This window comes from Pristiophorus japonicus, chromosome 10 (genome assembly GCF_044704955.1).
Source record: "Pristiophorus japonicus isolate sPriJap1 chromosome 10, sPriJap1.hap1, whole genome shotgun sequence".
Lineage (NCBI taxonomy): Eukaryota > Metazoa > Chordata > Chondrichthyes > Pristiophoridae > Pristiophorus > Pristiophorus japonicus.
In genome coordinates this window covers 167,800,478-167,822,452 of record NC_091986.1, presented here as the reverse complement: position 1 = coordinate 167,822,452, position 21,975 = coordinate 167,800,478, and the positions used below count along the sequence as shown (strand labels likewise).

At 44.7% G+C, this 21,975-nt stretch overlaps 1 protein-coding gene across 4 annotated transcripts in view; it reads left to right on the top strand.

Annotated features, from left to right (window-relative positions):
- Positions 1-21,975, top strand: part of ubl3a (ubiquitin-like 3a) — a 179,730-nt gene that overhangs the window by 110,215 nt on the left and 47,540 nt on the right. The window contains exon 1 of one of the 4 annotated variants that reach the window (XM_070892307.1): positions 18,024-18,179. The exons of the other annotated variants lie outside the window; for them this stretch is intronic. Coding sequence (XP_070748408.1) covers positions 18,132-18,179 — 48 coding nt within the window. The 5' untranslated portion in view covers positions 18,024-18,131. Of the gene's footprint in view, positions 1-18,023; positions 18,180-21,975 lie in introns of those variants that run through there. 4 annotated transcript variants of the gene reach the window in all.

The window sequence follows — 21,975 nt, the reverse complement described above, 5'->3', positions numbered from 1 at the left end:
TCCTTTTCAGAATGGCAGGCAGTGACTAGTGGGGTGCTGCAGTGCTCAGTGCTGGGACCCCAGCTATTTATAATATACATTAATGATTTAGATGAAGGAATTGAGTGTAATATCTCCAAGTTTGCAGATGACACTAAGCTGGGTGTGGTGTGAGCTTTGAGGAGGATGCTAAGAGGCTGCAGGGTGACTTGGACAGATTAGGTGAGTGGGCAAACGCATGGCAGATGCAGTTATAATGTGGATAAATGTGAGGTTATCCACTTTGGTGGCAAAAACATGAATATTATCTGAATGGCGGCAGATTAGGAAACAGGGAGATGCAACGAGACCTGGGTATCATGGTACATCAGTCATTGAAAGTTGGCATGCAGGTAGAGCAGGCGGTGAAGAAAGCAAATGGTATATTGGCCTTCATAGCTAGGGGATTTGAGTATAGGAGCAGGTGTACAGGACCTTTAGTGAGACCTCACCTGGAATATTGTGTTCAGTTTTGGTCTCCTAATCTGAGGAAGGACGTTCTTGCTATTGAAGGAGTGCAGCGAAGGTTCACCAGACTGATTCCCGGGATGGCAGGACTGACGTGATGAGAGACTGGATCGACTGGGCCTGTATTCACTAGAGTTTAGAAGGATGAGAGAGGATCTCATAGAAACATATAAAATTCTGACGGGACTGGACAGGTTAGATGCAGGAAGAATGTTCCTGGTGTTGGGGAAGTCCAGAACCAGGGGACATAGGATAAGGGGTAAGCCATTTAGGACCGAGATGAGGAGAAACTTCTTCACTCAGAGTTGTTAACCTGTGGAATTCCCTGCCGCAGAGAGTTGTTGATGCCAAATCATTGGATGTATTCAAGAGGGAGTTAGATATGGCCCTTACGGCTAAGGGGATCAAGGGGTATGGAGAGAAAGCAGGAAAGGGGTACTGAGGTGAATGATCAGCCATGATGGTGCAGGCTCGAAGGGCCGAATGGCCTACTCCTGCACCTATATTCTATGTTTCTATCAGAAAATGAGCATTGATTTTATGTATTTTGGGTTACTGCACAAGTTTCAACGACTTAATCCCAGATACGAGTTCAATCATGGATTGTATTCCTGTTGCCATTTCTGGTAATGTCATTTTCATTTCACCTTTTGAAATCCAAACTTGATTACATTCATATTTCAGTTTATTATTTGTTTTGTTGAATTTTTGCTACATTTTTGGATCAATAGTGAGTGCTGAAAATCTCACTAATTGGGGAAATTGGATAGTGGGAGATGCTGAGTTCAATGGAGCAAGGGATGTGCATTAACATGCAGTCATCACTCCAGGATACTTTGGTAAACAAGTCAATTCAGTGTTGACACTCCCATCTGCAGTCTGGCAAGAAAGCTGCACCAGTTCCTGAAATGACACCAATAACACTTTCTCACTTGTTTCCAAAAGTATCAACAGAACACCATAAATGTAATCAGAAATCAATTGTTCCCATAACTTTCACTGAGAACTGTCAGCATTTGGCTAATTTAAAATTTTATGATAACTTTTTCCAAACTTTAAAGCGATAAGCAAGTAATTAGTAGATTTTTTTTAACCAGTAGTGTGTGGGAAATCTGGATGGGCTCCTCAATGTGACATTGTATTATGTACCTTGTAGTGGCTTAATCTGATAAAATTCTCTTTGAAGTTTAGATGTGTAAACCCAACACAATAACCACTAGCTGTCTTTTGGACTGTTACTTTTAGTGCTTTTATCATTATTCTAAAAGAATCATTAATTGTGAAACTTGAATGGCACAAAGGGGGCACGAGCAGGAGGGGTTTCACCTGGCCAGTAATTATCCCTCAACAAATACCACCAAAACAGACTAATTAGGTTTTTGCTGTTGCTGGCTAACTGGTCTTTCTTGTAGCTTTGCGTATGTATTTCTTGAATTAAGCTTGTAAAAGTCAGCACACCTTACTGTTTTCTGTAGTAACCCAAGTGTCTCAAACCAGTATTGTCATGCCTTTGGATGTTTGTATTACGATAGTATGCAAAAACAAAGTTTTATTTACACCGTTCATTCCACTTCATTTGCAACTTAAAAAAATAAGAACCATTTGCTAATGGACCCAATTTGAAGGTAGATTAACCATACAACTGGCAGTATGTGTGGATGAGATCATACAGTCTTTATGGTGGTCTGACATAAATTCACTTTTTCTCAGTAGCTGCAGAATGAATTCACGATGGCTGTACTAGAATTTGAATTCAGTTTATTTTTTAAAAAAAAACTGGAATAAAGAAATGATATCAACAATAGTGACCGGAGCTGGTAGATTGTCATAAAAACCCAACTGATTCACTAATATCCTTTAGGGAAGGTAACCTCCATTCCTTACCTGATCTGTGATATATCTGACTCTTAGTTCCACACCAACATAATTGGCTCTTAACTGCCATCCCAAATGGCTTACCAAGCCACTCAGTTGTACTGAATCACAACAAAGAATAAGAAAATTAAAAGACTACCAGTGCTGACGACAACCTGGCTTTAGTGCTGATGTCCTGTAAGCTGTTCCAGTACAGCGCCAACAATGGCATGTAAGCAACAAGGTGGAAAATTGCTCAGATATGTGCTGTCCACAAAATCTCGAACAAATCCAACCCGACCAATTACCACCCTATCAGCCTACTTCCAATCATCAGTAGTATGCTGGATGGAGTCAGCAGTGCTATCAAGCGGCACTTACCAACAGCATGCTCACCGATGCTAAGTTTGGTTTCAGCCAAGAGCACTCAGCTGCAGACCTTGGTCCAAACATGGTCTAGAAGTGAGGGGAATGCGACTGCCTTTGACATTAAGGCAGAATTCAACCGAATGTGGCACTGGGAAGCCCTAGTAAAACTGAAGTTAGTCGTGATTAGGGGGAATACCCCACTGTGGCTGGAGTCCTATCTGGTGCGAGAGATGATGGTTATGGTTGTTGGAGACTAATCATCTCCCCCGAGGACATTTGTGCAAGAGTTCCTTGGGGCAGTGTCTAAAGACCAACTATTTTAGCTGCTGCTTCAACCACCTTCCTTCCATCATAAGGTCTCAAGCGCAGCTGTTTTCTGATGATTGCACAGTGTTCAACTCTATTTGAAGTTCATCAAGAACATAAGAACATTAGAAATAGGAGCAAGAGTAGGCCATTTGACTCCTCAAGCCTGCTCCACCATTTAATAAGATCATGGCTGATCTGATCATGGACTCAGTTCCACTTCCCTGCCTGCTCCCCATAACCCTTTATTCCCTTATCGGTCAAAAATCTGTATACAGGTGCAGCGTCCAAAATTCGGAGTTCCAGAATGTTCCAGACTCGGGACGATTCGTGGCCTCGCCCCCACCGCCCTTACATTGGGGCCGGACGGCCCAAGCACCACCCTCTGCAAAGCCCGGACGGCCCGAACAGCTCCGGAGGTACCCCCCCCCCCCCCCCCCCATCTTCTGACGTTCCGAAATCCGGAAATACCCAAACCTGGGTTCGGATGTTTCCGGATTCGTGACATCAGAAAGACGAAAGACGACTCCCACAATCGCTGGCCTGACTCTGCGATCTCCCGCCCCCCCCCCCCCCCCCCCCCCAACAATCTCTGCCGCACACCCAGCCCTAAGCCAGCCAGCCTCGATATCCCCTTGCTCAGTACCTGTACCATCCAATTTAATGTGACCTCCCCGCGTCTGGCAAAATCTCTTAACTGGCACAGGCCAGATCCCGAGGGTGCCGGCTAAGAGAGGTTCAACCTGTACTACTACTTTAATAGTGATTGTATTAAGTTCCTCTCTCCCTATAGCCCCTTGATTATTCCCTATCGGGATGTTTGTTGTGTCTTCTACCGTGAAGACTGATACAAAATATTTGTTCAAAGTCTCTGCCATTTCCCTGGGTTCTCCATTATTAATGCCCCAGTCTCATCCTCTAGGGGACCAACATTTACTTAAGCCACTCTTTTTTTTTTCCTTTTTATGTCCCTGTAGGAACTCTAGATGACACTCAAGTTGCAGGTAGTGTATAGTTTGCGGGGAGTTCAAGGGAAGCAACGCAATCGCTCTTCAAAAAGGAAGATATCAGTGTAAACTATATAATGATTTTATGAAATACATGTGTAATATTCCCCCCAAAATAAAAAAAACATGAACATTGCATCTTTCTAACTTTGACCTACCTATTTTGATTATACCTTAAACAGTAAATGCTGATGCATAGAATTGAAAGTAACAGTTTTTCTCTGTTTGAAGGAGAAATGTATTTAGTTGAATTTTTACATATACTATACATTATAAAAGTCTGTGCACTTATTAGTTGGTGCCAATGTTTCCTGTAAATATTTTTGGTGTGTGGTCCCTTTAATCGGTTGCGCAGCCCATTCAAATTTTAGTGCATGCGCAGTTTCTCCCATGTAAAAGCTGGTGAGCGGCCTGCACAGCACCTCCAGACTGCGCAGCTTAACGGGAATGTTGCTTGGTGCCCCTTGTTGTTTTTCACTTTACAGTTTTTGGTCATCCTAAAGCAGATTTTTAATATGACATGAAGTTCCCTCCCAGTGGCACCATAAGCAGAGTGCTGCCATCAACATCATGGTCATTTGTAATGTCACGTCAGGAGAGTTAGGCACAAAATCTATTGCCAGCCTTGAGCACTGCTAACAGTACAAATGTCTAATGTTTTCCTTACTTAAGGAAAATAAAGATGCTAATTATAAAGTTGCTACTTTTCCCAATTCCTTTTGAATCCTATTAGTAACATGAGCTTGCTAAGGATAGCCCAGGAGTTATTCCCCTTTTCACAAACTTGTATATGTAATTTGTGACTGCCAATTCTGACACATGTGTGGATTTTAGAGTCTTTCAGTTGATCCCTGCATCATCATCCTGAAATTGAAAGTTGTTCAGGTCGACTGCTTACTACAGGCCCACAGATAGTGCTGTGCTGCAAATGTGGGTTATGTTTCTCCTCCTCTACTGACAATGACAATGATGGATTCGTTGTTGCTTTGTGCAGGTATTTCTGCCAGAGTCCCAGTAGCCTTTCTTTCTTTTGGAGACCATAGATTGTGTGTATTTATGTGGAACAGATAAAGGGTGGGAAGTAATATGCTGCATTTACTGCTTAATTTTGGATTGTTTCTAGCCGCTTAATCTGTGACTAATTTAGGAACACAAGAACATAAGAAATAGGAGCAGGAGTAGGCCATATAACCCCTTGAGCCTGCTCTGCCATTCAAAATGATCATATGTGATCTTGACCTCAACTCCACTTTTCTGCCTGTTCCCCTTAACCCTTGACTCTCCTATAGTTCAAGAATATGTCTATATCGGCTGTGAATATATTCAATGACTCGGTCTCCACAGCTCTCTGGGGTAGAGAATTCCAAACATTTACAGCCCTCCAAGAGGAAATTCCTCCTCGTATCTGTCTTGAACGGGCGGCCCCTTATTCTGAAACTTTGCCCGCTAGTTCGACATTCCCTCACGCCGGGAAACATCATCTCAGCATCTACCCTGTCAAGCCCCCTCAGATTCTTACATGTTTCATTAAGATCACCTCTCATTCTTCTAAACTCCAATGAGTACAGGCTCAACCTTTCCTCATAAGGCAACCCCTTCATCCCAGGAGTCAACCTAGTGTACCTTCTCGGAACTGCCTCCAGTGCAAGTATATCTCCCCTTAAATAAGGAGACCAAAACTGTTCGCAGCACTCTAGGGGCCCAAGTTTCGAGCCGCGCCGAGAATGGCGCAGTCCCGACCTGGACGCCCGTTTTTCGCGCCACAAAGTGCGCCTAAAAAAAACTTCCAGGTTCTCCAGCTCCTTGCAGGTCGTTTGCAGCTCGGCGCAGCGCAGTACGAGCAGTAGGGGGCGGAGCCAGGTCCCTGCACTGAAAACAGTGCCAGGACCTCTGCACATGCGTGCTACAGTGGGCGCGCATGTGCAGTAGCTCCAGGCACCCAAAATTGTGTGGGAGGGGCCCGAAGCACGCAGCCCCTAGCCCTGGCCGAATGGCCTCACTGGGGCTGCGTGAATATGGGTCCTCCCACGCCCAGCTCCTGCTTCCTCCCGACCCGACTCGACTCCCGACCCGACCCGACTCCCGCTCCCCCGCCCCCGGACTGGATCCGACCTGACCTCCCTCTCCCTCCCCCCCGAACCGAACCGACCTCCCTCCCACCACTCCCCCCGACCCGACCCAATGCCACCTACCTGTAAATCGTGATGCTGGGGACGAGCCCGCCCCCATCTCCTCCCCCCCCCCCCATCTCCTTCCCCCCTCCCCCCCCCATCTCCTTCCTCCCCCCCCCATCTCCTTCCTTCCCCCCCCCCTCCCTTCCCCCCCCATCTCCTTCCTTCCCCCCCCCCATCTCCTTCCTTCCCCCCCCCCCATCTCCTTCCTCCCCCATCTCCTTCCTCCCCCCCCCCCATCTCCTTCCTCCCCCCCCCCATCTCCTTCCTTCCCCCCCCCCCATCTCCTTCCTTCCCCCCCCCATCTCTCCATTCCCTCCTCCCCCCCCATCTCCTTCCTTCCCCCCCTCTCCTCCTCCTCCCCCCCCCCATCTCCTTCCCCACTCCTTCCTCCCCCCCCATCTCCTACTTCCTTCCCCCCCCCCCCCCCATCTCCTTCCTTCCCACCCCCCATCTCCTTCCTTCCCACCCCCCATCTCCTTCCTTCCTTCCCACCCCCCATCTCCTTCCTTCCTTCCCCCCCCCCCACCTCCTTCCTTCCCCCCCCCACCTTCCTTCCCCCCCCCATCTCCTTCCTTCCCCCCCCCCATCTCCTTCCTTCCCCCCCCATCTCCTTCCTTCCCCCCCCCATCTCCTTCCTTCCCCCCCCATCTCCTTCCTTCCCCCCCCCATCTCCTTCCTTCCCCCCCCCATCTCCTTCCTTCCCCCCCCCATCTCCTTCCTTCTCCCCCCCATCTCCTTCCTTCCCCCCCCCATCTCCTTCCTTCCCCCCCCATCTCCTTCCTTCCCCCCCCCCATCTCCTTCCTTCCCCCCCCCATCTCCTTCCTCCCCCCCCCATCTCCTTCCTCCCCCCCCCATCTCCTTCCTCCCCCCCCATCTCCTTCCTCCCCCCCCCATCTCCTTCCTCCCCCCCCCATCTCCTCCTCCCCCCCCCATCTCCTTCCTCCCCCCCCATCTCCTTCCTTCCCCCCCCCCATCTCCTTCCTTCCCCCCCCCCCATCTCCTTCCTTCCCCCCCCCCATCTCCTTCCTTCCCCCCCCCCATCTCCTTCCTTCCCCCCCCCATCTCCTTCCTTCCCCCCCCCCAATCTCCTTCCTTCCCCCCCCCATCTCCTTCCTTCCCCCCCCATCTCCTTCCTTCCCCCCCATCTCCTTCCTTCCCCCCCATCTCCTTCCTTCCCCCCCCATCTCCTTCCTTCCTTCCCCCCCCCCATCTCCTTCCTTCCCCCCCCCCATCTCCTTCCTTCTCTTCCCCCCCCCCCCCCATCTCCTGCCTTCTTCCCCCCCCCCATCTCCTTCCTTCCCCCCCCCCCCATCTCCTTCCTTCCCCCCCCCCATCTCCTTCCTTCCCCCCCCCCCCCATCTCCTATCTCCTTCCCCCTATTTTCAATGTGGAACCATCTCCAATTCGAAAAGGCTATGAGCATTATCCTGCTAGTTGCGTGTTTATAAATCAAATTGCTAAATGATGCACGTTTTTAATTTTATTTGCATTTCTTTATATTATCAACAACGGAAAAAAATGCTAGAGTTGGCATTCACGGAGACCTCTGTCAGTTGTGAACATTATTTTTTAAATTTGGGACCTGACCATTATGCGCAGGATGCTTTTGCGTAGCTTCTGGTTCATTGGCAGGAGTCGCTCCGTTTTACAATTCTCATTCTCCTGTTCAAGCCCTCTCTTTCTTTGTAACCTCGCCCAGCCTTACAACACTTCGCAAGAACTCTGCATTACTCCAACTTTGGCCTCTTGTGCAACTTGTGTGTTTAAAAAAAAAGTTTATCAAAGAATGCTTAGCACGAGGATCTTTTATTTTTTTTAATGTTTTCTTTGTATTTCGTCATGTGCCTCATTTCTCTCTGGAAATGGTTAAACTGTCCTTCTGTGATTTGGAATTTCATTTTTTCCCTTGCCTGTAGAATAATATTGTCTTTGGTTACCTCCCTTTAACAACCAATAGACATCAGGAACTTGGTTTGGGTAAATCATGTGTGAACCCACATTGGACATTAAGTTGCTGTGCCGTAGCAGTGGCCAAGTGGGTAGCACTCTCTCTGAGTCAGAAGGTTGTGGGTTCAAGTCCCATTCCAGAGACTTGAGCACAAAAATCTAGGCTGACACTTCAGTGCAGTGCTGAGGGAATGCTGCACTGTCAGAGGTTGCTGTCTTTCGGATGAGATGTTAAACCGAGGCACCGTCTGCTCTCAGGTGGGCGTAAAAGATTCCATGGAACTATTTTGAAGAGGAGGAGGGAGTTATCCCCGGTGTCCTAGCGAATATTTATCCCTCAATCAACATTAAAAACAGGTTATCTGGTCATTATCACATTGCTGTTTGTGGGAACTTGCTGTGTGTAAATTGCCTGCTGCACTTCTTGCATTACTACAGTGACCAAACTTCAAAAGTATTTCATTGGTTGTAAAGCACTTTGGGACGTCCAGTTATTGTGAAAGATGCTATATAAATGCAAGTCCATTTTCTTTGTGACTATGCTTAGTCTAAACAAAACCAGCACATAAAATAACAAGTTAAATAAAAGTGGGGACGTCAACCCTGTTCCTGATTCTGGGATGTTGTGTGTATGTAAAATATATTTACTGATGTATGTATAGGGTTTTCTACTTGTCTGAATAGTATCTTATCTGAATTCTATTTTTTTAATTTTTACTAATGCTCAGACTGAAGGTGTATCACTTTTCTTCTGATATATGTATTTCGTTCTCTTAACTTTTTAATGGAATTGTTCATCATTGGTGGTCGTTCCTTCAGCTACCAAGGCCCTAAGCTCTGGAATTCCCTCCCTAAACTTCTCTGCATCTCTACCTCTCTTTCCTCCTTTAGGGCGCTCCTTAAAATCTACCTCTTTGACTAAGGTTTTAGTTATTTGCCCTAATATTTCCTTATGTGGCTCAGTGTCAAATTTTGTTTTATAACAGTCCTGTGAAGTGCTGGGACATTTTACTACATTAAAGACACTATATAAATACAAGTTGTTGTTGCATGTGCAGTTGCAAGCTTTGTGGAGAAATCTGAATGGATTATCATTGTGCTTTTTACTGTTGGAAAAAGGCATGTGCTGTAATAGGTAGCTCTTTAGTTGACAATTGGGAGAATGTTAATATGCAGATGGGTATCATTATATTCTGTTATGGCACCAGCAAGGGACAGAGTGAGCAGTCACAAGTTCCTTTTGTAATTCAAGAAAATAAGGTGCTGCTTTTTTGTATGTGGTGAATGTTGGTAAGGTAATTGTGATGACAATTATTCAATAATTGATTTTCTCCAACATAAATATACTACATTTCTACATGCAGATTTTTACACATTTGTTGCATTATATTCATAGAGAACAATTTTGACGAGATGAAAATCAAATGCTGGAAATGCACAGCAGGTCAGTTGGCATCTGGAAGAGAGGTTCATGTTTTGGTGGGATTCTCCATCAGAATTGAAGGTTTACATAGGATATACAGCACAGAAACAGGCCATTCGACCCAACTAGTTCATGCCGGTGTTTATGCTCCACTCGAGCCTCCTCCCGTCTTTCCTCATCTAACCCTATCAGCATAACCCCTCTATTCCCTTCACCCTTGTATGCTTATCTAACCGCCCCTTAAATACATCTGTACTATGCACTTCAACCACTCCGTGATAGTGAGTTCCACATTCTCACCACTCTCTGGGTAAAGAAGTTTCTGCTAAATTCCCGATTTGATTTCTTGGTGACTGTCTTATTTTGATGGCCTCTAGTTATGCTCTTCTCCACAAGTGGAAGCGCACTCCGCATCTACTCTATCAAAACCTTTCATGACTTTAAAGACCTATCATTAGGTCATCCCTCAGCTTTTCAAGAGAAAAGAGACCAAGCCTGTTCATCCTTTTCTGATGGGTGTACCCTCACATTTTTGGTATCATCCTTGCAAATCTTTTTTGCAGTCTCTCCAGTGCCTCTATATCCTTTTTAGAATATGGCGACCAGAATTGCACACTGTACTCCTGTGGTCTAACCAAGTAATACAGGTTTAGCATAACTTTTCTCTACTTTTCAAACTATCCCTCTAGAAATAAACCCTAGTGGTTGGCTTGCTTTTTTATGGCCTTGTTAACCTGTGTCGATACTTTGTGATTTGTGTGCCGAGATTCCTTTGCTTACTCTCTCCCATTTAGATTTTCCAAGTAATATGTGACACCTCTTTTTCTTACCAAAATGTAATACCTCATATTTATCTGTGTTAAATTTCATTTGCCAATTATATGCCCATTCTGCACATTTCTTAACATCTTGTAACTGGTTGTGAACCTTTGGAGACTCCTGCACTACAGGTGCAGCGTCGAGAATCCGGAACACTTGGGACTGAGGCCGTTCCGGATTGCGGGCTTTTCTGGACTTTTGATTGTCTTCCTGACATCACTTCTTACTGACGTCACAAATCCGGAAACACCCGAGCCCAGGTGCAGGTATTTTCGGATTTCGGAATATCAGAAAAGGGGGAGGGGGTCTGACGTTTTGCTGTACGGGCGGGCCCCGCCGCCGAAGAGGTGGTGTTCGGGCGGGCCCCGCCGCCGAGGAGGTGGTGTTCGGGCGGACCCCGGCGCCGAGACCTCGAGTTAGGGATGAGGCAGCGGCGGCAAGCGAGGTGAGTGGAGGCGTGGCCCATGGTCGGGCAGCGGCGCGGGTCTGGATTCCGGAACATTTTACAGATTCCAGATGACCCTGCCACCGATTGATCCAGATTCCGGAACATTCTGGATTCCGGAACTCTGGATTTTCAACGCTGCACCTGTAACACTTCGGTATTTTTCCTGATCAATCTTGCAAATCCTGCATAGTATGTACATGCTTGGCATGTGTACTCACATATATAATCCTATATTTATCTATATTAAATGATATATTCCAGATGCAGGACGTTCCCCCATCACATGTAGATCTGATTATAATTGTTTTTTCTCATCTAAGGTCCTAACACTTTCATACATCTTTGTATCATCTATGAACTTCCTTTATCCTGATCATTAATAAAGATTGTGAAGAGCAATGGTCCAAACACAGATGTGCGACGGCAACTGGCTTCCGCACAGAGCTATTACTATTAATAACAACCTTCTACCTATGAGAATGCAACCAAATCCTTATTTAGCCCAAGATCTGCCTAAGATTCTGTCTTATAAAGTAGCTTATGTCATCATAGGCAGTCCCTCTCAATTGAGGAAGACTTGGTTCCACTCCCAAAGTGAGTTCTCTGGTGGCTGAACAGTCCAATACGAGAACCACAGACCCTGTCACAGGTGGGACAGACATTCGTCGAGGGAGGGGGTGGTTGGGGATGGTTTGCCGCGCGCTCCTTCTGCTGTCTGCGCTTGACCTCTTCACGCACGCGGCGTTGAGACTCGAAGAGCTCAACGCCCTCCCGGATGCATTTTCTCCACCTCGGGCGGTCTTCGGCCAGGATCTCCCAGATGTCAGTGGTGATGTCGCACTTTACCAGGGAGGCTTTGAGGGTATCCTTGTAACGCTTCTGCTACCCATCTTTGGCTTACTTACCATGACGGAGCTCCGCACAAAGCATTTGCTTAGGGAGTCTCGTATCTGGCATGCGAACTATGTGACCTGCCCAGCGAAGCTGATCGAGTGTGGTCAGTGCTTCAAAACTGGGGATGTTAGCCTGGACGAGGACTCTGATGTTGGTGCACCTGTCCTCCCAGGGGATCCGCAGGATCTGCGGAGACATCGTTGGTGATATATCTCCAGCGACTTGAGATGCCTTCTATACATTGTCCATGCCTCAGATCCATACAGGAGGGCGAGTATTACTGTAGCCCTGCAGACCATGAGCTTGGCAGTAGATTTGAGGGCCAGATCTTCAAATACTCTTTTCCTCAGACGGCCAAAGGCTGCACTGATGCACTGGAGGCGATGTTGAATCTCCGCATCAATGTCTGCCTTTGCTGATAAGAGGCTCCCGAGATATGGGAAATGGTCCACGTTGTCGAGGGCCGCGCTGTGAACCTTGATGGTTGGAGGGCAGTGCTGTGTGGCGGGGACAGGCTGGTGGAGGACCTTTGTCTTACGGATGTTAAGCGTAAGGCCCATGCTTTCATATGCCTCATTGAATACATTGACTATGTCCTGGAGTTCAGCCTCAGAATGTGCGCAGACATTTATGTGGTATCTTGTCAAAAGATTTTTGAAAATCCAAATATACAATGTCAACTAGGCTAATTTCATCTACAAACCTAGTAATTAGCTCAAAAAAGTTGTTGGTAAGACGTGACCTTTTCCAGAAGGCATTTTTAGAGTCTCTTCTCTCCAGCTGATCATACGGGCTGTCTCTAATAACTTAACTATAACTGAAGACCAGCAAATGGGCCTATAATGTCCTGGTTCAGATTTTGTTGCCTTTGTTAACTGCTAGATAGGTACAAAGGCCACAGTATATTCGACACAAAGTCAACGACCAGAGAATCCCAGGAACCATTTTATTTATCAAAATGATACTGCTTTGGTTTATCACCACTAACAAACCAATCCTATTGTGAGAAGGTTAATTAAAATACCTTCTAAAGGTAAGCAGCAAAAGCGGCAGTTCACTCCGTTCACTCCAATCAAAAGTGCATCTATTATGACATCCACTTTGAAACTTGTCGGCTGACTTGCAAGTAAAGTACTGGTGGTTGTTCCAAATTATTTGTCCTTTTCGTGGCAGTATTACAGTGGACGGTTGCTCTGAAGAATTCAAGCTGTCTTGTCACTCGTGTAATATATTAAATGTCTTACAAAGGTCAACATTTTGTGTTGCATTTTTTGTCATGATTTTTATCTCACATTGTGAGCATTTAACAATACCTGAAGTCACACCTAAAAGTAATGCCTATTTACATTACTTAAAATGAGTCATGCTGTCACACCATCTTTACTGTACATACATTTAGTCCTCCTGCACTCTGTGGTGCTGCTACCTTTCTTCCATTGTCTCCGTTCTTGCCCTGATGTCCTTTTTGCTTTGTAATTCTTTTGCTTTTGCTCTGTGCATATTTATGCCTTCAACGTACTTGAGGTGTCCTATTTTTTTCATGTAGCAGCAAGATCTCTGACATTAGCCAATAACACCAGACATTTAATAAGATCCATGCAGTACTGATCTCTTTCTAGATACCAATCATATATTAAAGACTTACAGAAGAAGAACATTATTGCTGCAATAGACTTCATCACTGTTATTCATTTGAATCCAGTTTTTGATTGAAGATTGTACATAGATGGTCAGAATGGATTGTAGTTTCAGAATCATATACTGAATAGTCGTTCCCTTTAATATATCCTAAATCTCAAACTACACAAAGGTATTAAGGGAGAACCTGGGTAATTATCATTATTAATAAAGTAGCGGAATGTCTCTGAGCTCTGAAGTGCTGCTGAAAAGCTAGTATACCTTGAAGCATGGTATTAGTAAATACTGATTTGGAGCAAAAAAAACATGATGCTAATTAAGCCTACATAATAGTGGGAGTGGATGGAGAATTAAAATTATAAAGCAACCAAAAGCTTGTAGACTGAACGGAGATGTTCAGCAAAGCGATCATCCAATCTACCACAGCACCTTCCCATACAAGCACAAGAGGTGCATCACCTGCCCTTTCACCTCATTCCTTCCCACTGTCCAGGGTCCCAAACACTCCATCCAGGTGAAAGTGATTTACTTGTACTTCTTTCAACTTAGTGTATATACTGTATTTGCTGCTCACGATGCGGTCTCCTCGACATTGGGGAGATGAAACACAGATTGGGTGATTGCTTGGCTGAATACCTCTGTTCAGTTGCAAATGTTGCTTGTCATTTTAATTTCCAATCCCGCTCTGACTTCTCTGTCCTCTGTCTCCTACACTGTTCCAATGAAAGCTCAAAGCAAGCTTGAGAAACAGCACCTCATCTTTCGAGTTAGGCACTTTACAACCTTCCAGTTTCGACATTTAACAGCTTCAGATCATAACCACTGCTCGCAATTTTAATGGTTCTGCTGTTGCCATTTACAGATCCTTCAGACCCATCTTTTGTTTCTTCACATGTGCCATCACCACTCCCCTTTGCCTTGAACCATCATCCATTTTGTCATTTAATCACGCCTGCCCTCCACCCTATCAGACATTCCCTTTTGTTCTTTCCTGCCCCACCGCCCGCCAGTTTCCATAGCTCTCTACTTATTATAAACTGTCAGATCTCTAATTTCTTCCAGTTCCGACCTGAAACATGAATTCTCTTTCTCTTTCTCTATCTACAGATGCTGCCTGACCTGAGTATTTTCTTTCGCACCTGGTTTTTCTTTCTTTCGCACCTGGTTTTTCTTTCTTTCGCACCTGGTTTTTCTTTCTTTCGCACCTGGTTTTTCTTCTCCTTTTGAGTATTTTTTTTTATAAATACAAATGCTAAAATCATACTAACCCAGCCTATGATTTGTCTTTCTAAAGCTAACTGGGCACACACACTGGGATTTTACCCTGTCTGAATTCCCAGCAACTTTGGGGGGGGCGCGGTTGGTAGTAATCTGCACATTCCAATTGTGTTCTCAAACTTTATTTGGGTTTCTAGCACTGATTCTATTGTACTACGTGGCAAACCTGTACCACAATGGAATGAAAAGTCAGTTGTTGAGAACATAGTTCCTGCTGATGTGAGTTGTCTATTTGTCAGCATGAAGTCGAGAATCAGAAGATAATATAAATTTTATTGACTCCGTACAAATTTGAAGATGCTAAAGGATCCGTGACTACCTCACCAGTCAGATTATAGTGGAGCACTTGAAGTGATGGATGTACAACAACAACTTGCATTTATATAGTACTTTTAACGTAGTAAAACATCCCAAGGTGTTTCACAAGAGCATAATAAGACAAAAATTGGCACCAAACCTCCAATCAAGAGGAATAAAACTAACATCTGAGACAATCCCTCGTAACTCTGGCGCCAAGAAGAAATTTGCCAAAAGGAAGGCTGCTTATAAACTATTGCAGATCCTATTCTACAAGGACAGGAAAAATTGGCGGGTCAAATTATGGCCGTTCCATCTGAATTGAAGTGCTCTCTCACGAAAGAGGAGCTAGAATCATGTGGTCAAAACCAAACTCTCCACACCCAATAATAAATCAGATATAAAAACTTTGCAGGATTCATTAGCATTGTGAACTACGAAAGTCTGATGACAGCAATAAATGAGGTATTATAGAATCATTTTTTTAAATTCTTACCATACAAGGCCTTGAACTGCATAACAATCTAATCAGAGTATGATCTTAGTGTATCTGTAATCCTTAAATGTCTGAAGCAACTGCAACAGAATTCAATCATTACTTACTGATTGTGTAATTTATGCTCCTAGTGTCATCCATTCATATATTTTTTCTTTGGAATGGGGATTCATTCTAAATGCCTGATTATGATTTCATGGAGGAATGAATCATTTATAGAGCTGGACATTTCGGCAACTAATTCACATATAGTGCTTCTATCTGTTATGAGGATGGATGATGCTACTGCATTTGGGAATTCGTCGACTACGTTATCTTCCGGTGAAATGGAGAACATCGGAAGCACAAAAAATCAGTGTGTTGTTAAAAAAAAAGTGCTGCATTTAAAAAAAAAAAATGAAACCAGAGAGGATCACAAATCGACGTTCTTGTAATTAAATGTGCACTGTCCCTCATTTTGTGATTCTCATCTGCCTAATATTTATAGTACTGATAGAGTAACGCTCCTGCTACCTTGCTATTATGGTCAACTGCCTATGATGATGATGGTAGTTCCCCGTAAAAGGGGCGAGGATTGACAGAACTTTTAAAAATTCTTCACAGGATGTGGGTGTCGCTGGCAAGGCCAGCATTTATTGCTCATCCTTCATTGCCCTTGAGAAGATGGTGGCGAACTGCTGCAGTCGTGTTGTGAAAGTACTCCCACAGTGCTGTTAGGGAGGGAGTTTCATGATTTTAACCCAGCGATTATGAAAGAATGCCGATATATTTCCAAGTCAGGATGATGTGTGACTTGGAGAAGAACTTGGAGGTGGTGGTGGTCCCATACACCTACTTGCCCTTCTAGATGGTAGAGGTTATGGGTTTAGGAGGTGCTGTCGAAGAAGCCTTGATGAGTTGCTGTAGTGCATCTTGCAGATGGCACACTCTGCAACCATGGTGTGTCGGTTGGAGGGAGTGAATGTTTAAGATGGTGGATGGGGTGCCAGTCAAGCAGGCTGCTTTGTCCTGGATGGTGTCAACCTTTTTGAGTGTAGATGGAGCTGCATTCATCCAGGCAAGTAGAGAGTATTCCATCACACTCCTGATTAGTGCATTGTAGATGGTGAAAAGGGTTTGGAAGGCGGAATGTGAGTCACTCTTTGCAGAATACCCAGCCTCTGATCTGCTCTTGTAGCCGCAATGTTTTTGTGGCTGGTCCAGTTAAGTTTCTGGCCAATAGTAACCCTGGGATTTTGCTGATGAGGGTTTGATAATGTTGGAAGTCTTCCTTGTTTGCTACTGCTTCAGCATCAATACTTCTAACATTAAATTATTTGAAGACCTGCTTTAGTAGGATCATTACATAATCTTTCTGTCTTTCCTTGTTGGTGCAGAAGTATATCAGCTGATTCGGCCATTTTAAAAAGTTGTACATCTTATAAGGCATATCGTAGCAGCATCTGCGAGTATCATACGACTTTAATTCGTATCTTTGCACTCTTGAATGGCTTTTCACAGAAGACTAAAGATGCAAGTCTAACAGGCCAGTGTCGTTTTTAAGTTAATATTTACAGCACAGTTCAGCAATACATTTTCACTGGTGCAATATCCTGCATGTATTTTTGGTGCTCAGTTTATTTGGTGCATTTATAGAACATGAATTACTAAGCTTTAATTTTTCTGGCCCCAGGTTTAAGAAAAACAAACCTGTTTCAGATTTTAATTAAATATTTTATTCTGTAATGTAATTTGCAGTGGTGTGCGTGGACCTTTTATATTAAACTGAAAAGATAATACAATCAGATAATTCCAAATTCTTTTTAATTGAAAAGCTTAATCTGATCCATTGCTCATTCGGCAGTGTGTGTTTGCAAGATAATACATGCAGTTAACTCCAAAATTGTAGTTGCTTTATGGTTTTAATGATTATTGAAATAATTTAAAATATTCCATTATGAATCTAAAGTATCTAAGCTGTAAAACGAAACTACTGGCCAATTCTGTGTGCATGCTTTAACTGTACTGTTATGATAAACACAACTATGTAATTTGGGGATAACCTATTTGTAAATGCACACATGGTAAATTATTGTTGACCTCGTTAATCTCCTGTAAGAAGATTATTGAACCTTGGGTAATGTACCTCTTTCCACTGGAAGCGTAAATGTATTTTGTGATGCTTTAATCCATTTAAGTACCCAGACATGAGTGTGTTTTAGGATAAAATATGTGATTAAAATGTATTTCTGGGGAACTCTGGTTGCAGGGCAAAATATGAATATTTTTAAACAAAACTTTTGCATAACTATGCTTTGAAACTTGTTTTTCCAATTATTTTGAGTTAAAAGGATAGTGCAGGCTTATTAATCTACACTATGTATACAACAGCAGTGTTTATAATGTACCCCATAACATTTTTAATATCCAAATAGAGGGATCTGGCAATTAGAGTATCCTTGGTCCTTTTGCTTCTGAGAAACTACTTCAGAATGGCATTAAGTGCCGTGTTGTAAAGACAGTTACTAGGAAGGTACAGAGGATTACCATAGGCTGGCATTTTTCCCATTGCCAGGTTGCTTAAACTTGTGTTTGGTCACACCACAGATTATTTTTTCTTCCCCTTATATTCAGCACTTCTATTGAATATAGAATACATTTAACAAAGTATGCAGTGTTTCAAGAGCCACCAACAGTTGTCCCATATGATGGAAAATGGCAGCATTTATACTTACAATGCCACTGCAGAGGTTTCAACCAAAGGTAAATTGCCAATAACTTGTGATGTAATAGAATAGCTGCTGATATTACAGTGGTGGTGGGGGGAGGGGGGAGACTATCTGCTTCCACTGGTGCATTTTTACTAGTTGCTAAAACTGTGTGTTGAATTTGAGAGTTGCTGCTTTAAATATGAATGAAATTTTAAAAACAGATCGAGAGGAAGGAATAGATATTGTAAATATAGAGTATAAAAGAAGCACAAAGAAGAAAAATAAACAAATGTTGGAAAAATGTTGCCAAAAGCAGATTCAATTTTGTACATTCAATTCCAGATTTAAAATTTCTTAACTTTTATGTATAGTCCTGTGAAAAATACATCCCTCTGACAGTTATTCATCTTGTGGCCTTCCCAAAACAAAACTGATCCATCTACATTCCTGCCTCAGCAATGTGTAGGATTCAGCCCAAGGTGTCTTGCTTGTGTAGGCACAATTATGTGAAGCAGTGGAATTCCAATCCCAGGTTATAATGCTGCGTAACATCATTGATGCCCATGCATTAGGAGAGTCTTTTTGTTATAGATTTCCTGTAGGTTCCTTTTTGAATCAGCAAATATTTGGGATACGGTATTGAGGTTTAAGATTACGTAGCAACTGATTCTGTAAATTTTAAGTCTGATTTCATCTGAGAAAGGACATGGAAACATTACCTTATTTATGTAATTCCAGTCCAAATTGTAATTAAGGATTATCTAAATTATTGCCATACTCTGACCAATTGATGTCAGAATTTACTTTGATATACTTTAAAATGGTCGTCAGATAAATTTCAAACCCAAAGAACAGACATTGTGGATTTATGTGTAATCATGGAAACTGAAAATATCCGTTCTGATTCAAGATTAAAAAAAATAAATTTAGCTGATTTATATAAACATGAATTGCACTGGGATAGTGACTGCTTTTACCAACTCTACACTTCACTGCTCTTGGTTCTCTGGTTTACTTACAAAGGGCCCAAGTTTCGAGCCGCGCCTAGAATGGCGCAGTCCCGACCTGGACGCCCGTTTTTCGTGCCACAAAGTGCGCCTAAAAAAAACCTCCAGATTCTCCAGCTTCCTGCAGGTCCTCTGGCCCTCGGCGCGGCGCAGCAGGAGCTGTAGGGGGCGGAGCCAGGTCCCTGCGCTGAAAACAGTGCCGGGACCTCTGCACATGCGCGCTACAGTGAGCACGCAAGTGCAGTAGCTCCAGGTGCCCGAAACTCTGTGGGAGGGGCGCGAAGCATGCAGCCCCTAGCCCTGGCCGAATGGCCTCACTGGGGCTCTGTGAATAAGGCTCCTCCCACAGCCAGCTCCTGCTTCCTCCAGACTCGACTCCCGCTTCCCGCCTCCAGACCTGACCCGACTCCCACTTCCCCCCCCGGACCCGACCCGTCTCTTCCCCCCCCCCCCCCCCCCCCCCCGGATTGGATCCGACCTGACTCCCACTTCCCCACCCGGACTGGATCCGACCTGACCTCCCTCTCCCTCCTTCCCCCCGACCGAACCGAACCGACCTCCCTGCCACCACCCCCCCCCCCCCCGACCCGACCCAACGCCACCTACCTGTAAATCTGGTGCTGAGGACGGGCCTTGCCTGAAGTCTCGGGCCCCGCCCATTCAGCCTCCCTCCTCCTCCTCCTCCTCCTTTCCTCCCCCTTTCCTCCCCCCCATCTCCTTTCCTCCCCCCCATCTCCTTTCCTCCCCCCCATCTCCTTTCCTCCCCCCCATCTCCTTTCCTCCCCCCCCATCTCCTTTCCTCCCCCCCATCTCCTTTCCTCCCCCCCCATCTCCTTTCCTCCCCCCCATCTCCTTTCCTCCCCCCCATCTCCTTTCCTCCCCCCCCATCTCCTTTCCTCCCCCCCCATCTCCTTTCCTCCCCCCCCATCTCCTTTCCTCCCCCCCCATCTCCTTTCCTCCCCCCCCATCTCTCCCTCTGCTCCCCCCCCTCCCCTCGCTGTCAGAAACACAGACACTGACAGACAGAGAATGTGAGACACACACAGACAGACAGAGAGATAGAGGCACACTGGGGGGGGGGGCATCCCACAACGCTGTTGGAGGGCTCCCGGTGCTGCAGTCGGTAAGTAGAAAATGTTTTATTTATTGATTTAAAAAAAAATTATTTCTTTTTTTTTGATTCATTTATTGGTTGATTTATTGATGTAATTATCATTTATTATTGATGATGGCTCTTTATTTGTAAAACTGAAGTGTTTAATGTTTGTACACTTCCCTTTAAACCCCCCCCCCCCTCCCCCATTCCCTACGCCTGTTTTGTAACCTACGCCTGATTTTCTAAAGTGTAGACAAGGTTTTTTCGAGCGTACAAAAATCTTCACTTACTTAATTCTAAGTTAGTTTGGTGTAAGTTTTCACTGACAAAACTTTGAAAACAGGCGTAAGTGGCCGGACGCGCCCCCTTTTGGAAAAAAAAATTCTGTTCCAAAGTGAAACTGTTCTAACTGACTAGAACTGGAGCAAACTAAATGACGAGAATTCCGATTTCTAAGATACTCCGTTCTACACCAGTTGCTCCTAAAAATCAGGAGCAAATCATGTGGAAACTTGGGGCCATAGAAACAAAGAAAATAGGTGCAGGAGTAGGCCACTCTGCCTTTCGAGCCTGCACCACCATTCAATAAGATCATGGCTGATCATTCACCTCAGTACCCCTTTCCTGCTTTCTCTCCATACCCCTTGATCCTTTTAGCCATAAGGGCCATATCTAACTCCCTCTTGAATATATCTAATGAACTGGCATCAACAAATCTCTGCAGTAGAGAATTCCACAGGTTCACAACTCTGAGTGAAGAAGTTTCTCCTCATCTCGGTCCTAAATGGCTTACCAATTATCCTTAGACTGTGACCCCTGGTTCTGGACTTCCCCAACATCGGGAACATTCTTCCTGCATCTAACCTGTCCAATCCCGTCAGAATTTTATATGTTTCTATGAGATCCCCTCTCATTCATCTTAACTCCAGTGAATACAGGCCCAGTCGATCCAGAGTCTCCTCATATGTCAGTCCTGCCATCCCGGGAATCAGTCTGGTGAACCTTCGTTGCACTCCTTCAATAGCAAGAACGTCCTTCCTCCGATTAGGAGACGAAAACTGAACGCAATGTTCCAGGTGAGGCCTCACCAAAGCCCTGTACAACTGCAGTAAGACCTCCCTGCTCCTAAACTCAAATCCCCTAGCTATGAAGGCCATTTGCTGCCTTCACCGCCCGCTGTACCCGCATGCCAACTTTCAATGACTGATGTACCATCACACCCAGGTCTCGTTGCACCTCTTTTCCTAATCTGCCGCCATTCAGATAATAATCTGCCTTCACGTTTTTGTCACCAAAGTGGATAACCTCACATTTATCCACATTATACTGCATCTGCCATGCATTTGCCCACTCACCTAACCTGTCTAAGTCACCCTGCAGCCTCTTAGCATCCTCCTCACAGCTCACACTGCCACCCAGCTTAGTGTCATCTGCAAACTTGGAGATATTACACTCCATTCCTTCATCTAAATCATTGATGTATATTGCAAATAGTCGGAGTACCAGCACTGAGCCCTGCGGCATCCCACTAGTCACTGCCTGCCATTCTGAAAAGGACCCGTTTATCCCGATTCTCTGCTTCCTGTCTGCCAACCAGTTCTCTATCCACGTCAATTACATTACCCCCAATACCATGTGCTTTAATTTTGCACAAGAATCTATTGTGAGGGACCTTGTCAAAAGCTTTTTGAAAGTCCAAATACACCACATGCACTGGTTCTCCCTTGTCCACTCTACTAGTTACA